This window comes from Strix uralensis, chromosome 28 (assembly GCF_047716275.1).
Source record: "Strix uralensis isolate ZFMK-TIS-50842 chromosome 28, bStrUra1, whole genome shotgun sequence".
Taxonomy (NCBI): Eukaryota; Metazoa; Chordata; class Aves; order Strigiformes; family Strigidae; genus Strix; species Strix uralensis.
In genome coordinates, this window is record NC_133999.1 from 5,833,736 (window position 1) to 5,847,804 (window position 14,069).

The window sequence follows — 14,069 nt, forward strand, 5'->3', positions numbered from 1 at the left end:
TATGACTCCTCTGTCAAGAACTAAGGAGTCAGACCCTTTAGTCTGTGTTGTTACAGTGCTCAAACGATAAAAGGTCGAGGCCAGTGTCTGTATTAAGATCAAACACCTAGCACAAACAGACTCTGTCAGACACCCTTCTGTGGATTGTTACCTCCTTTTAGCTCCTACCAGCCCTCCACAAACTGAACGCTCGTACTAGAAAACAGACACGTGTCCAAACCCAAACTGCACAAGACCGGGCCAGGTGTGCTAGCCTGCCTTCCAGTTTTGTTCACGACAAGCTTCTGTAATTGCCAGGTCTACCATTTAACGGGGTCGTTCTAGTAGCTCAAGCAATTAGACAGACAAACCCCACAGACTGCCACCAGCACCCCACGCATCTGTTCCAGGTCCGCAGACAGCAAAGGCGAGCGCAAAGGGAAGGAATGTTCTACTTACATCGTATCCTCGGAGAACCGCAAGGTGGAAAGCCAGAAGCTGAAGGGGAATAACGCTCAGGATCCCCTGCAGACAGTCCACGGAATGGGGAACCTTGATTGTTCTTTTATTGTTCTTAATTGTCTCGATGTCTTCCTTATCACAAATCACAACAGGTCGCCCCTGCAAGAAAGGGAAATGTTGAAGACAAACGGGTCTGGAAGGTTCTTCTCTCACTTCTGTTCAGAGCACCAGTGGCAAGACCTTTTTACTTAGTTCAGAACAAAACAGTTTAGCATCCCACGAGCATCCCTGTAGCACAGTTTAAGGGGTAAACAAACCACACCAGGCTTCTGCAGCCTGCTGCAAAAACTGCACTCGAAGCGCCCAGAATATCTACTGAATTCACATTTTAGGCAGTGACACGAAAGCAAATAGTTTGGGTGCCCTGTAAACTGCTTGTACATTAAAAGCAACATTTCCGACGCACTGTAAACTTCTACAGGTACTTACCTGCCGTGCAATGACCTGCTGGAGAGCGTTCTGGCACTTGGCATACGTGTGGTCTCTCATGATGATCATGATAACGGGCATGAGTTTGTCCACCAGCGCGAGAGGGCCGTGCTTCAGCTCACCTGCCAGTATCCCCTCAGAGTGCATGTAGGTAATTTCTTTAATTTTCTAGATAGGGGGGGAAAAAAAAAAAATCATTCATAAAGCTTTGGGCAAACTTGTAATTTTTTTTTTTAACCACCTCTCTGGCTTCTTCCACTGTCTTTGTAACTTTGTAAAAGCGCGTTCTGGCTCTCCTCAGATCCAGTATGTAGAAAGCCAGCCTGAAAACCGAGACCAAAGCAGTGCACGAGGGCTGAGCTGCCCGCAGACCATCCCCGCTTTAGAGTTGTCACGCCAAGCCCAGCGCAGGCCTCGTGGCCTGGCAGCAGCCAACACATCTGTCATCGTGGTCTTGAACTGGGCAGGCAAACGCCAAGAGGATGCGTTTGTATGGCAGCGGGTGACAGCACTCAGAACGACAGGGATTTCCTCGAATGTAAGAACTGCAACATATGGTTTTTAGAACGTACACACTCAGTTTTGGATGCTGAGCACTCCTGGAAAGGCCACCCCAACAGTTCAAAGAACTGATTTGACTGGGGTGCCCAGTCTGTCACAGTAAAGCATTCCCAGTGAGAATGCAGAAAATACACCCACCCTTTCAACCCCTGTGGCCTGTGGCTGTGACTCGGGTACCTGCAAGCAGCAGCCTGAGCAGCGTTACCGTGACTTTTCACTATCGGACCCAGTACATCAGCCAACACGCCACAGCTGGTACCTGCGTCTAAACCAACTTGTAGCCACGTGTCACTTCCTGTGTGGAAATCTGAAATCCACGGTGAAGTGTGTTTGAACCATCTTTAAATAAAGAAATCTCTTACCAAAGCTCCCTCAAGGCATGTGGCATAATGGTAGCCACGTCCCATGATGAGAACAGACTTCTGATGGTAGAGCTCGGTGGCTAGCTTCTGGATCTCATCATCCATACTCAGCACTTCTTTAATTAAGTCTAGAAGGAAAGAGAAGAATTCAAGTTGTCTGTGCTCCTATGCCTGTGCCCCTCAAACAACAAATACCCTTCACACTTCATACACACAGATAACAGTGACGTGTAAAAAGTGGACTCAGTGTTTTAACAGTCCAATTTAGTAGTCTGAAGACATTAGAACACGGTTGTGAAAGTTAATGCTGACAGCCACGTTGCATCTATCTGATCCCCTCAGTATTTCAAAGCAAAGTTCAGGCGTTGCTGAAGTTCATCTGTGCTACTGAGTTTCACTGGGTGAGGTGCAGTAAATGCAGCAGTTTCCTACCTGGCAGTCCCTTTAGCCCACGCATGATTTCCTTGCGCCTTTCCTGCATGGAAATTCTGTCATCACACATCATCAGAGCAAACATCACCAAAGAGACAAACTGGCTGGTGTAGGCCTAATAAGGAGGGGGAGAGAGAGGGAAAACACATCATTACAAAAGTAACCAAACAGTTGTCACCTACTGTGTAAAATCCTTAGACTAGCTGTTGACTTTATTTTTAACATGGTACCAAACAGCAGCTTTCATTCCAACTAACTAGCAAAAATGAACGTGGAATTGAGATTGAGACTGAGATTGAGAGCAGCCCCAAGGAGAAGGGCTTAGGGGTGTTAGTGGATGCAAAACTGACTGTGAGCCAGCAACGTGTGCTCGCAGCCCAGAAAGCCACCCGAGTGCTGGGCTGCACCCAGAGCAGTGTGGGCAGCAGGTCGAGGGAGGGGATTCTCCCCCTCTGCTCCGCTCTCATCAGACCCCCCTGCAGTGCTGGGTCCAGCTCTGGGGGCACCAACAGCAGAAGGACACGGACCTGCTCGAGCGGGGCCAGAGGAGACCACGGAGATGCTCGGGGGGCTGGAGCATCCCCCTGTGAGGACAGGCTGAGAGAGTTGGGGGGGTTCAGCTGGAGAAGAGAAGGCTCCGGGGAGACCTTAGAGCGGCCTCCCAGGGCTTAAAGGGGCTACAGAAAAGGGGGGAGGGACTCTTGATCAGGGGGGTAGGGATAGGATGAGGGGTAACGGGTTTAAACTGGAAGAGGGGGGATTTAGATCAGACCTAAAGAAGAGATTCTCTGTGAGGGTGGGGAGGCCCTGGCACAGGTTGCCCAGAGAAGCTGTGGCTGCCCCCTCCCTGGAAGGGTTCAAGGCCAGGTTGGACGGGGCTTTGGGCAACCTGGGCTAGTGGAAGGTGTCCCTGCCTGTGGCAGGGGGGTGGGACTGGATGGTGTTTAAGATCCCTTCCAACCCAAACCAGTCTGTGATTTGATGAAATTCACAGGGCAAATCTCATTTGACCAAACCTCAAATGGAGGTGTGCATTGACACAATCTCCTTATACTGCAAGAGATTAAGATACAACGAGCAAAACAGAGTATTGTCTGGTGATTATTAAATCGTATTTTGTGAGCATACCTGTGTCCTTCTTTACTACAAGTAAATGCTGAAAACACTGAAGACAGGCAGCCCCACTGACTGGAGATGTCCAGTGGAAGCCCACCACTGACATCTGGCCATCACAACAGGACAGCTAGCTGAAATTTTTTTGGACCGCATTCAAGGAACACAAAGGCAGCTGCAAAGGTAAGTGATTTGCCACCCCGCTTCTTTAAGAACAGATTCTGAACTCTTCACCTTGGTAAGGTTCCATATTTGTCTAAAAGACCATAGTGGCTGGTGTCACTGACTTTGGGGAAAAATCATCTGCACAGACAAGTGAAATTAGTGCTCAAGCTGAGGCAATTCTTTTCACAAAAACATTTGAGGCACAGTATCAAACAGCTATTGCAAAGCCTAGCCTCTGAATTCCTTATAAGACAAATGTTATGAAATGTTCTGTGGTGCCAACCTGGGATTGAAAGTGCTTAGAAATAAGATTAAGGTTCGTAGTATTTCTGTCCCTTCCTAAACAGTGATCAAACAACCTTTCATGTTGCTGTACTGGAGAAGATTTAAATAGCTCTGAAGGAATCTAGAAAAGCTTCAGTTACGCTGACTAACAGAGTTTGATATGGAATGTGATCTACTTTGTTTTGGTGCAGTTGAAGGTTAGAGAAGTAAACAGCACCAGTCACGCTAACAATGCCTGGGGTTGTTTATAGTGTGTTCCCAAAATTAAGTTCTGGACAACCTTAGGGCAGAACTTTTTCAAGTTTGTATTTCATATACGCACAACTTTGGTAACTCCCCACATCACCAGAGAGAAAATGCCATTTTCAGTTATCTCCAACATAATAATGTTGGCTATGTGAAAACAACCCAGGGACAAACAACTCGTTCAAGAGTTTCTTGTAAGAGACTCACGAATTTTCCATGATCAAATTCCCCAATGAACTATTAAACTCGAATGTGGTTTTTGGCTGAATTTATGTAACAGATTGACATCATCTCGCCTCTAAATATAACTAAATCAAAGCAGATTTCACCATGCAGAAGCACTTCATCAAAATGAAATGCAGCGAAGCAAGTTGTTTTATACTGTATCATGCATGGCCAGATGCATCAACCACAGAATAATTCTGTTAGGTGGACATTAATACAGGTTTTCTCTAAAAGCCCATTCCCTCATTTGCCAAAAGTATAGTTCTAATATCACACTTTCTTTAGCAAAGCAGCACCATTAAGGGCAGTTACATGTGGTCAAAGTTTTCATAATCTTGTCTTTTAATTTCCTTTTTCATCTTTAGACCTTAAACTGAGTCTGCACCTCAAGACAAATGATGGCAGAGAGGAGGGAATTCTTGCCTTTTAGGGAATTCTTTCCTCTGAGACCCTTTTGTTTTCAATGTTTAATATTGCTTCCTTATAATATTTCAGTTACAAGAAAAAAAAAGAAGCCCTTTGCAAGATAGAAGAAAAAGAAAATAAAGAGTCTTGCTGGGCACATGGTCGTTAACGACACAATCATCAACAGCAACCTTTAAAAATGGAACCAGAAGCATTTGGAAGAGGACCAATGCTACAGCCAGCACCTTCAGGAGGAGTTTCAGTAACAATAATAATAATGATCAGTGAGGTCTGAAAGCTTGTGACTCACCTTGGTACTGGCAACGCCGATCTCTGGTCCGGCATTGATGTGGACTCCACAGTCCGTCTCTCGCGATATGGAGCTGCCGACCGTGTTAGTTATGCCGACGGTTAAGGCTCCTCTCTCCTTGCAGTACCGGAGACCCATCAGCGTATCTGCTGTCTCACCTGAAAAGACAAGTATTGACAGTGCCATGGTCAGTGTCGGTCACTGCTGGCACTGCAGACAGAAAATTGCAGCGACTTCCCAAACAGAATCTGAAAGGTTTGCATTTGCCTGCGAGTCAAAGGAGTTCGAGGTTATTTCAGACCCAGCACACTGTGTTTTAAGCCTAAAAAGAGAACAGTGAAATCTAGAAAAACACAAAACCTCACAACAGTAGTTGGGGTAAGAAAAAGTTGGTATTCTCCTATGGTTAAAAAAAAGAGGCAGTTCAAGTATATCTTCTTTAACAAAACCAATTTTCTTCTTTTTCCTGGTTAATAAAAATTCACCTGGGGCAGGGTGGGGTGGGGGGAAGACAAGTATTAGGGATCACTGGACATAACCCCGCTGGGGCTGCAGTGGCACTAAGTTACAGCCTTCTGAGCCCCCCCCACCTTCCTGCCACTGAAACTCGGGGCACTGTTGGGCTGCTGGCACTTACCAACAACACAAGAGCTTGCAAAATCTGTCACCAAAGAGGTTACGTCTAAGACTAATTATCCCCGTTCAAAATTGTAAACACAAGCTGGCTTAGGTGGGACTTCATGTGTTGATTCAAAAACTTGAGATATAAAGGAAGCAGAAAAAGCTGGTTTAAATGAACATGATGGGTGGGGGCAACTGGGGTTATCTGAGTTCAGTATTTGGTTTTCTATTGCCCAGTGACCAAGCTCAGGTTCCAGGCAAATCTTTGTTCGTTGCCACATCCAACACTTCAGGGGAAAGGTGCATCCCCTGGTGTGCCCTCAATCGTGTGCCCTGGTAGGGGGGACAGTGCAGCATCTGCACATGTATTCAAAAAACCCAGGGAAAACCTGAATGTCAGCCCCCTGCAAAGAGCGGATATTCTGAGTTACTTGATCCTGAGAAGAAAAAATTGCTACCAGAAGGATATTTTAACCTATGGAGAAAAAGTAACAACTAGTTTTAGTATCAAAGCCAAAGATCAGTTATGGAAATCTGCAATAGTAAATACAACTAAGAGGAAAAAAAAAAATGTAGTTTTGTATTGCAGCTGTCCTTGAAAATATTTTGAATGCGACACACATCCCTATTTTGTTTTTTAATGCTTAAGTGTGTCTTTTCTCTCATATTCCACTCCCAGGTTGTTGTATTTTTTGATACTTGTGTGTAGTCATTTCTTTTATGGATCCAAGCCACCGTATAGCTCAGTATCTGGTAGTGCTTTCACTAGAGAACTAAAACTATTCAGAAGAAACTATCAAGTTGCCATTACCCAGAGCTCAGTAGCACTTCCTTAGACAGATGGAATATTTCCTCACAGAGAAAGGAAACAAAACTACTGTTACCGTATGCAAGACTCAGCCAAACCAAATCCTGCCCCAGCAGGCAGATGGACAGAAACCACTCTATTTCTCCCCCATCTCTAGTACATGTGTGCCAATTCCTTCTCTCACACGTACCACGTGCAAGAATCAGGCCCTGCTGCCTTTTCCCTCCCAAGCTAACATTTACAGGAAAGAGGGGAGTGGGAGGTGGCAAAACGAGACCATACCTGACTGGCTGAGGAAAAAGCAAACATCATCTCTGAAGACAGGGGTGTTTCTGTCCAAGAAGTCACTGGCAAGTTCAACCATAACGGGTAATTCGGTCAGTTCTTCCAGAACCTGACGGGTCTGGTAAAAGGAGATGTCAGAAAGTTACATATTACATCGTGTTTAAAAAAAACAAGTGTTTGGAGTACAAAAAAGCCTTCTAGTTGCCACACACTGGAAAATATTACTATCAAAATACTGTGTGAAAATTAGTCCTGGGTTGTATTTTAATTACTCAGTATACCCACACTCGAGTCGCACAACGCCCCTGCGAAAAGCGACCCTGCTTTTGGCACCACGAAAAGCCTGAGGCCAACTCCTCCCTCACACGTGGATTATTCTTAAGTCAGTCTCGCTTATTATATAATACTACGTATATATTATATAATACAGGGTGTCCTTCTGTCAGACTGTAACTTGGACTACTGAAGAACTCAAAAACCACCACCTGTATCCAGGCCAAGCCAGTGACTCGTTTTGGCTAGTCGAAGGATTACTGTTAACATTATCTTAAAGAGCTAGCCAAGATGAACAAAAATTTTCTTTACTGGTCCTTGTAAATCAGCGAACATAGCTGCGTTCTGCAGCACTTCTGAGAGAAGCTAGAGGATTCCTCTGCGAAGCTGCAGAGTGCTTTTAGTTGCAACATTACGGGCTGCCAAGCTACAATCTAAAAAGGCTTCATCTACAGCCATCGTGTTTTAACCAGTGATTAGGCCAGGCCTTGACAAAACAAACCCACACGCTGGCTGTAGGCACAGCCAGTACCTCTGTAAGGTACGAAGTGGAGCCTCTTCGCTCCGAGCAGGCACCGCTGTCTGCGTAAAGAGCAGAGGAGGAAATCCTGTCTGGCTCACGGCAGCCCCTACCTTGCTGCAGCACTTGCATTCTGCTCTCGCATTGTCTCTTCTCCCGCCAAATGTCTTTTATGGCAGAGCAGGTTTTGTTTTTTAAAGCCTTCCATAGCAATGAAAGTCACAGGCAACGTTTTCAGAAATTTTCGAGTTCTCAGCTTTTATTTCCTACTGCTGTTGGCGGTGAAAGTGTGGTTGTACGCAGCTTTCAAAAGCTTCATTCATCAGCGGGCACTTGCTCAGTCTTAACCTGCATCAATCCTTAACCTGCTCGACACAGGCGATCCTGTGCCCGCTGTTCAGTTCTACAGCTCACAGAGACTGAGCACTTACCGCAACGCCAGCGTGGTAACTTGTCCCACAGGCAATAAGGATCAACCGACGACACCTCTGAATCTCCTTAATGTGATCCTTCAACCCACCGAGATTGACTGTGAACGAGATTCCGAGAGAAAAATTAGGGTGGCCACGTAGCAGAAATTCTCAGGATTAGTGGTGCTAACACACAGCACGTTACAATCTCCATCAACCGCTTTACTTTTTGAGATTTTTTTTTTTTTTTTTTTTTGGCAATCTCACCACCAGCGCATGTAATTCTGGAAGCGCTCCCTGCGAGACACACACATCGTCTTACACCAGCGTGGTTTAATCTCCCATGTCATCACCTACTTCCTCCTCTATAACTGCTGTGAATAACTGCTAGATACTGAGCTGTCAAAAATAAAGGAGGCTTAATCTCAATTACCAGTGTAGTCATCAAAGTTGACCCTTCCTCTCATCGTATTAACGACAGATTCTGGCTGTTCAAAAATTTCCTTCTGCATAAACGAGCTGAAGTTACCTATAAAAGAAAGAAACAAACAAACCAAATGAGAACATTTTAAATTACCTCCTGGTAATTTACATTTTTCCTGTGTATACAGGGAAGAGCTTGGACCAGAGTCACTAACAGACAAAAGTTATTAAGCTGATGATACTTTTTTTTCTGCCAAAGCATCAGCTCATCATGAAAGCTAGATTCAAATTACTAAAATGTGTCAAAGGAGGGTCAGATCTGGAACAGCAAACCTGCTAGGGATCAATCTTGGAACAAAAGGATGCCTCCCAGCAGGAGGCAGAATCCTCAGCCCCAGAGTTCTCCTCATGATGGTGTTAGCAGCCAGAGGGCAAGTCCCAGCAGATGTAAGGACAACTTTTTTCACCATGAGGGTAGTAGAGCACTGGAACAGGTGCTCAGACAGGCTGTGGGATTTCTGTCCTTGGAGACACTCCAGGCTCGACTGATCAAGGCCCTTTAACACTCTTGGCCCTGCTTTTAACACAGGGATTCGACCAGTGACCTCCAGAGGTCTTTTTCAACCTTATTCTATGACTCCAGGAGGACCCGTACACCTACACAGGTGACATCCAGAAGATTTTACCCTTCATGATTTGCTGAAGTTCCATCTGCAGGGTCTGGACGGCGCGTCCGGGGTGATCGCCTGCTGTGCGTTTAATCCGGTGGATGGAAAGACGACCGTCGACCACAGCTGCTACATCATCATCTTCAAGGAAAATCACTCTGTTGGTATGCTCAATGACAGCACTATAAAAGCATACACCATTTGCCATAAGACATTATTCTTCAGAGAAAGATGAGGGCTACAGCCCTATTTATAATCCAACATACAGCTTTTGATTCAAGAAAGTTACTCATTTCAATGGAATTTCTTTTAAAATAAGAGGAGTACTGTAAAGTACATTTCCACACTGCCAATATAACTGGATTTTTTCCACCTACCTCATTATTAATTTCAGTGCCTGCTTTAAGAAGAAACTATGAATTCCTCAGACAAAGCAGGGAGTGCAGCAGTGTGATCTAACCGTTCGAAGCTAGAGAGTGGAAGTCAGGAAGACAGTGATCTGCCCCAGCACACCGCGTGCTCAACTACAGGTGCAGATTCCCTTCTTGGTTCTCCCAGTGATGGGCCATTGTCCCTCCCTGCATCTCATTTTCCCCATCTGGGAACTGGGGACAGCTTGGCCACCTGTTAAAGTACTTTGAGATCTGCTTAGGAGCACTCCAAGAATTAAGCACTATTGAATATTGAATACCTTCCCTGCCCACCATTTACTTGGGGAATGTCAATATTGGAATTACCAGTAGGGTTTAAAATTTCTGGCCAGGTTTTAGTCTGTACTCTCTCTTAGTTGAACAGTAACCTGTACTGAAATCAGGTCCCTACTTTAGTAGCTTTTGTTCTGAAAAACTCTCTAAAATCAAAACACATCAGGGTATCCTTAGACTCCCCAAAATGCTCTGATTAGAAGAGCTGCAGAAGTCAACCACAGCAGTATTTTTACATTTCTGGAACAAGCATTCAGCTCCCTAATACAGAGAAAACCAAAAGCTCTGGTAAATATGCTGCTGTTAAGTTAGTGTTTCCTCCCTCCACTGGGATTCAAATAAGCCACCTTTGATGATAAAGGAATTGCAGAAGTGCTGAGATCCCTGGAGAATCAACACAATTCTCCTGATAATTAGCATCTATCCTGTTAATTTAGGTCAGTACTCTCTCAGGTTTCCTATCACTCACCTCAGAAATCTTATCAGCAGATGTGCTTCAAGAAGGGTAACACCACTATTCCAAAGCGAGCGTTCATTTAACAGAAACTCTCTTCTAATCCACCTCCATCTCTCTCAGGGCCACGTATGGTAACTCGTTAATGTTGGTAAGGTAATGGCCACGTACACATACCTCACTTTATTCAGAAAGAAACCCCAGCCCCCCCATCTCTCATTCAAGGCCTCAGCTTTAAACAGCGTGTTTTTATACATGCTAAATGATACTGGAAAACATTACCTAGCATCAGAAGCAAAGTAGTACTCCACAGCTTTCTCCTCCACAGGGAAAAGGCAGGTGGTACTGTCAACACGGGACAGGTTGCAACTTCCCTTCTTGTCTTTACCTAGAAGACACGAGGATCAGGTACGGCACCCGCTGGCGAACGCGGAGCGCGGCGGCAGTGTCAGACTCACCCCGAGGTCCCCAGGCACCGTACCAACATGAAGCACTATTTTCATCACTGTGAGTGGTCACAGTAAATTTAACAGCCACAATGGAAGAGGGCAGTGTACCAGCACTCGTATTATTGTGCCCTTTCTCAGTTTGCTTGCAAGGTTTTTATGGGCTTTCGAATTAAGTCTGCAAGTGTAATGTTAGTCCAGAGTTTTCAGTTTAGGGGAAAATGCCAGTAAAAATTCAAGTTAAAGTTTATGTGTGGCTCCACTAGGAGAAGAGAATTCAAGCTGCTTTATAAGCAGTCACTTCTACCAACATCTGCCTGGTTGAATCTGACCTTTTTATCATTTTAAGTTTCTCCTGTGCTCCCATTTCACTAACTTTCCCGAGGCTTTCGGAAATCAAGCAGGACTGCTCTTTCTTTGTCAGTTATTCTCAGCACTGGGGAAATTCTTTCAGAGCTGCCACCTGTGCAACCACACTGCTCCACTGAGCACTGGCAGATGCAACCCAAACCTGTTTTTGTCTGGCTGAGCTAGTTCAGGCACAGATCAGGAAATCCATGATTAAGTACTCGGCCTTGTTCCTGAGCTACCACGTACAACCACCTCACTCTGATCCAAAAACTGTACAGCTGGGAAGCTGCTGCGAGTCGTATGCTATTGCCAGGGAAGTCTCTAGGTGTACCGAAGGGTGTAGGGCTAAGAGTCAGCTTCTGAAAAACCTGTGCTAAGCCTTTGAAAAGGTTCAGTGTTTCACCAGGGACCCTTTCTGAAGTGTTCTGGCAATTCCCAATACTCTCCAATCCTCCGCCTCCTCTTTCACTGCAGAAAATACTTCTCAGTCGCGAGGCTCATCAGGAATGCAGATGAGGACCAAAACACCTACTGCTCAGCACTGACCTCAAACAAAATTATTTGCCAGTCATTGTGCACGGTATGGTAAGGGGGTGGATTAATCAGCTTATCTAGCAAAATGTGACTACTGCTGAAGAACAACAATGCTGAAGTTACTCTATTATAATATTTATTCCATAAGCTCTGATGTTGTGTTTCGCCTACTCAGTGATGTAAGTAGAGCTCATGATGTTTAGATTTATACTTCTGTAAATGAAAATGTAAAGAAAAAATACTGCTTTCATGTTGATACTCAATAAGAAGGTTCCACTCAGCCAACAATTTAGAGCCCTCCAGTTATTAAGTCAGTAAATGAGGAAAACAACTGCTTTGTTGTCGCGTTGAGACAGGACAGACTGATTTGTTGTTGAGAAAGGACAGAGCAAAGGTGTTAGCGGCCGTTCTCCAACAGAACCACCCACACTTGATCAAAACATGCAAATTTTGTTTCTCAAAATAGAACATTTCCCTGCATTGACTTTATTATGTTGCATTGCTTTCCTGGATGTGGTTAAAAAGTTACAGTGAGTATTACCAGCCAATTGTGGTTGTTATGTTATCTATGGATTTGTCCATAGATGGTCCATTTATCTACAAATAACCTGGACTGTTGCTCTACAGCACCTACCTGCTGTTTACTAGAATTTAGAAGCAACACAGAAGTAATCTTTTAATCTTTTCCCTTCTAAATCAAAGAATGGAAAGAGACATCACAAAGAATTAACACAAGTATAGTAAAAAAATGGGCAGGGGGGTCAATTTTTCAGAAAAGCCTTAGTGCCTCTGAAAGCTGAGGGCTTTTGGTTCTTAAAGCCCCTGGGAATTAAGGTTAACCTGACTTCAGAATTTTACTCTAAACACTTTACACTGACTTAGGAGAGATATGTTTGGTAATAAGAAACAAAACCTCGCCTCATGTTTGGATTCAGGTAAACCAGCTCCTGAGAGAGAACAAACGTAGTTCACCTTTCAACAGACTGAGGTTTGTTTCTCCTCCAGCAAAAGAGCAGCGAGTTCACCCACAGAGTGTCAGTGCCTGAGGCCATTGTCTGCTGAGGGTGGAATCTCATTTATTTACAGAGCCAAGAATCAGATCCTTTCCTCTTACAGAAAAGCACTCTCCTGCTTCAGATTGGAACTTAGTTCATCACATCACATACGATGGGTTAGCCTTTAAAAGAATTACTTGACATGAATTAAAAACGGTTCACCCTGATAAAGGCACCAAGGGCAGCAAGTTCCAGCCTCAAGTCAACCTCGCTGCTGCAAGGCAGGTTCACACTACGATCAGGAAGGACGTAGCTCTTTGTCAGTCTGAGCTCTTGAAGGAGTTCTGGAGAACGCTTGCACGAGGTTTATTAGCAGCCTCCTAACAGGGTCTCAGTCTATTGTTTTGTGGTGGTTTTTTAAGGTAATTTACTATTTCCTTCTGTAATAGGAGCTGCAGGGAGCACGCAGCGCAACCTGCACTAAGTCATCAATCTTGCACATCTGCTGAGCATTGTCAGAATATTTGAAATGGGATGGGTGGATTCTCCTCTGTGTCGCTCATGGTGTTTCTGATCAAGAAGGAATTCTCATTATCCCACTTGTTTCACTACACTACACAGAAAGCAATAACCACATATTAAAGAGACAATGCATATTTGTCTCATTTATTGATTCCTTTCCTAAGGAACTGGAGGATTTGTCTGAAATTTCAAGTATTAGATTTTCTCCGGTAGGCACCTTCCTCCATTTTTATGGATATTCCATCAAAAGAATGATCCATAGATTGTACAGCTGAAAGGGTAATTGGGAAAAAAAAAACAACAAACAAACAGCAAACTTCAGATGATCAGTGAAAAAAATTATTACATACATACATTAAGGATTACTGCTAATTATCCAACATCAACCAAGGGTAAGCACAGACAAAGCTTACTGGGACTGGTTCTTCACGTTACGTGGCAGAAGCTCTGGTTAGCAACACCGTTAGGAAGTAGCAAGACCCAGGGTGACAGGGAGTCCCTTTGATCACTGCAGGGCTTAGAGACCTAGGCCAGTGCCCAGGGACCACAGGGGTTCACACCCCTCTGACAACAGTTAATTATGGGATAATTCTTAGGCACTTTTCATTTTCAAGGGCACAACTATGTGTCTACACATAGTGGTAAAACACACGTGTGAGAGAAAGATGGACAGACAACATAGATTGCCACATGCACGGTAACAGAATTGTACTTTTTAAAAATTGGGGGGAGGGGGGGGGAGGTGATAGTGAAAAGCCTTCAATAGAGTCATTTTTCTTCTTGAAAGCAACAAAGTCCACAAATGTCAACATGCCACGGATCAGATATAAACTTCAGTAAAATATAAACTTAAGTATCTAAGTTTCACTATATTATTAACTTTACTATACTGAACTATTCTATTTTATTCTATTCTACCACATTAAGATGTGTTTTCCTTGCAACCACTGGACATTTAAAGCTTTGATTATAAAACTACAGACTAACTGGAGGTATACGGTGGTTAAAAACTTACTTTAAA

The 14,069-nt window shown here is 44.3% G+C and overlaps 1 protein-coding gene across 4 annotated transcripts in view; it reads right to left on the reverse strand.

Moving 5' to 3' along the window:
- Positions 1-14,069, reverse strand: part of GFPT1 (glutamine--fructose-6-phosphate transaminase 1) — a 44,695-nt gene that overhangs the window by 11,550 nt on the left and 19,076 nt on the right. For 3 of the 4 annotated variants that reach the window (XM_074852365.1, XM_074852367.1, XM_074852364.1), the window contains exons 9-19: positions 13,266-13,319; positions 10,483-10,588; positions 9,061-9,224; positions 8,385-8,480; positions 7,973-8,070; positions 6,746-6,866; positions 5,035-5,192; positions 2,286-2,400; positions 1,854-1,981; positions 931-1,098; positions 439-600 (exon numbers count right to left, since the gene is read on the reverse strand). In XM_074852365.1, coding sequence (XP_074708466.1) covers positions 439-600; positions 931-1,098; positions 1,854-1,981; positions 2,286-2,400; positions 5,035-5,192; positions 6,746-6,866; positions 7,973-8,070; positions 8,385-8,480; positions 9,061-9,224; positions 10,483-10,588; positions 13,266-13,319 — 1,370 coding nt within the window. The remainder of the gene's footprint in view (positions 1-438; positions 601-930; positions 1,099-1,853; positions 1,982-2,285; positions 2,401-5,034; positions 5,193-6,745; positions 6,867-7,972; positions 8,071-8,384; positions 8,481-9,060; positions 9,225-10,482; positions 10,589-13,265; positions 13,320-14,069) is intronic. The other variant, XM_074852366.1, reaches the window with a different exon arrangement.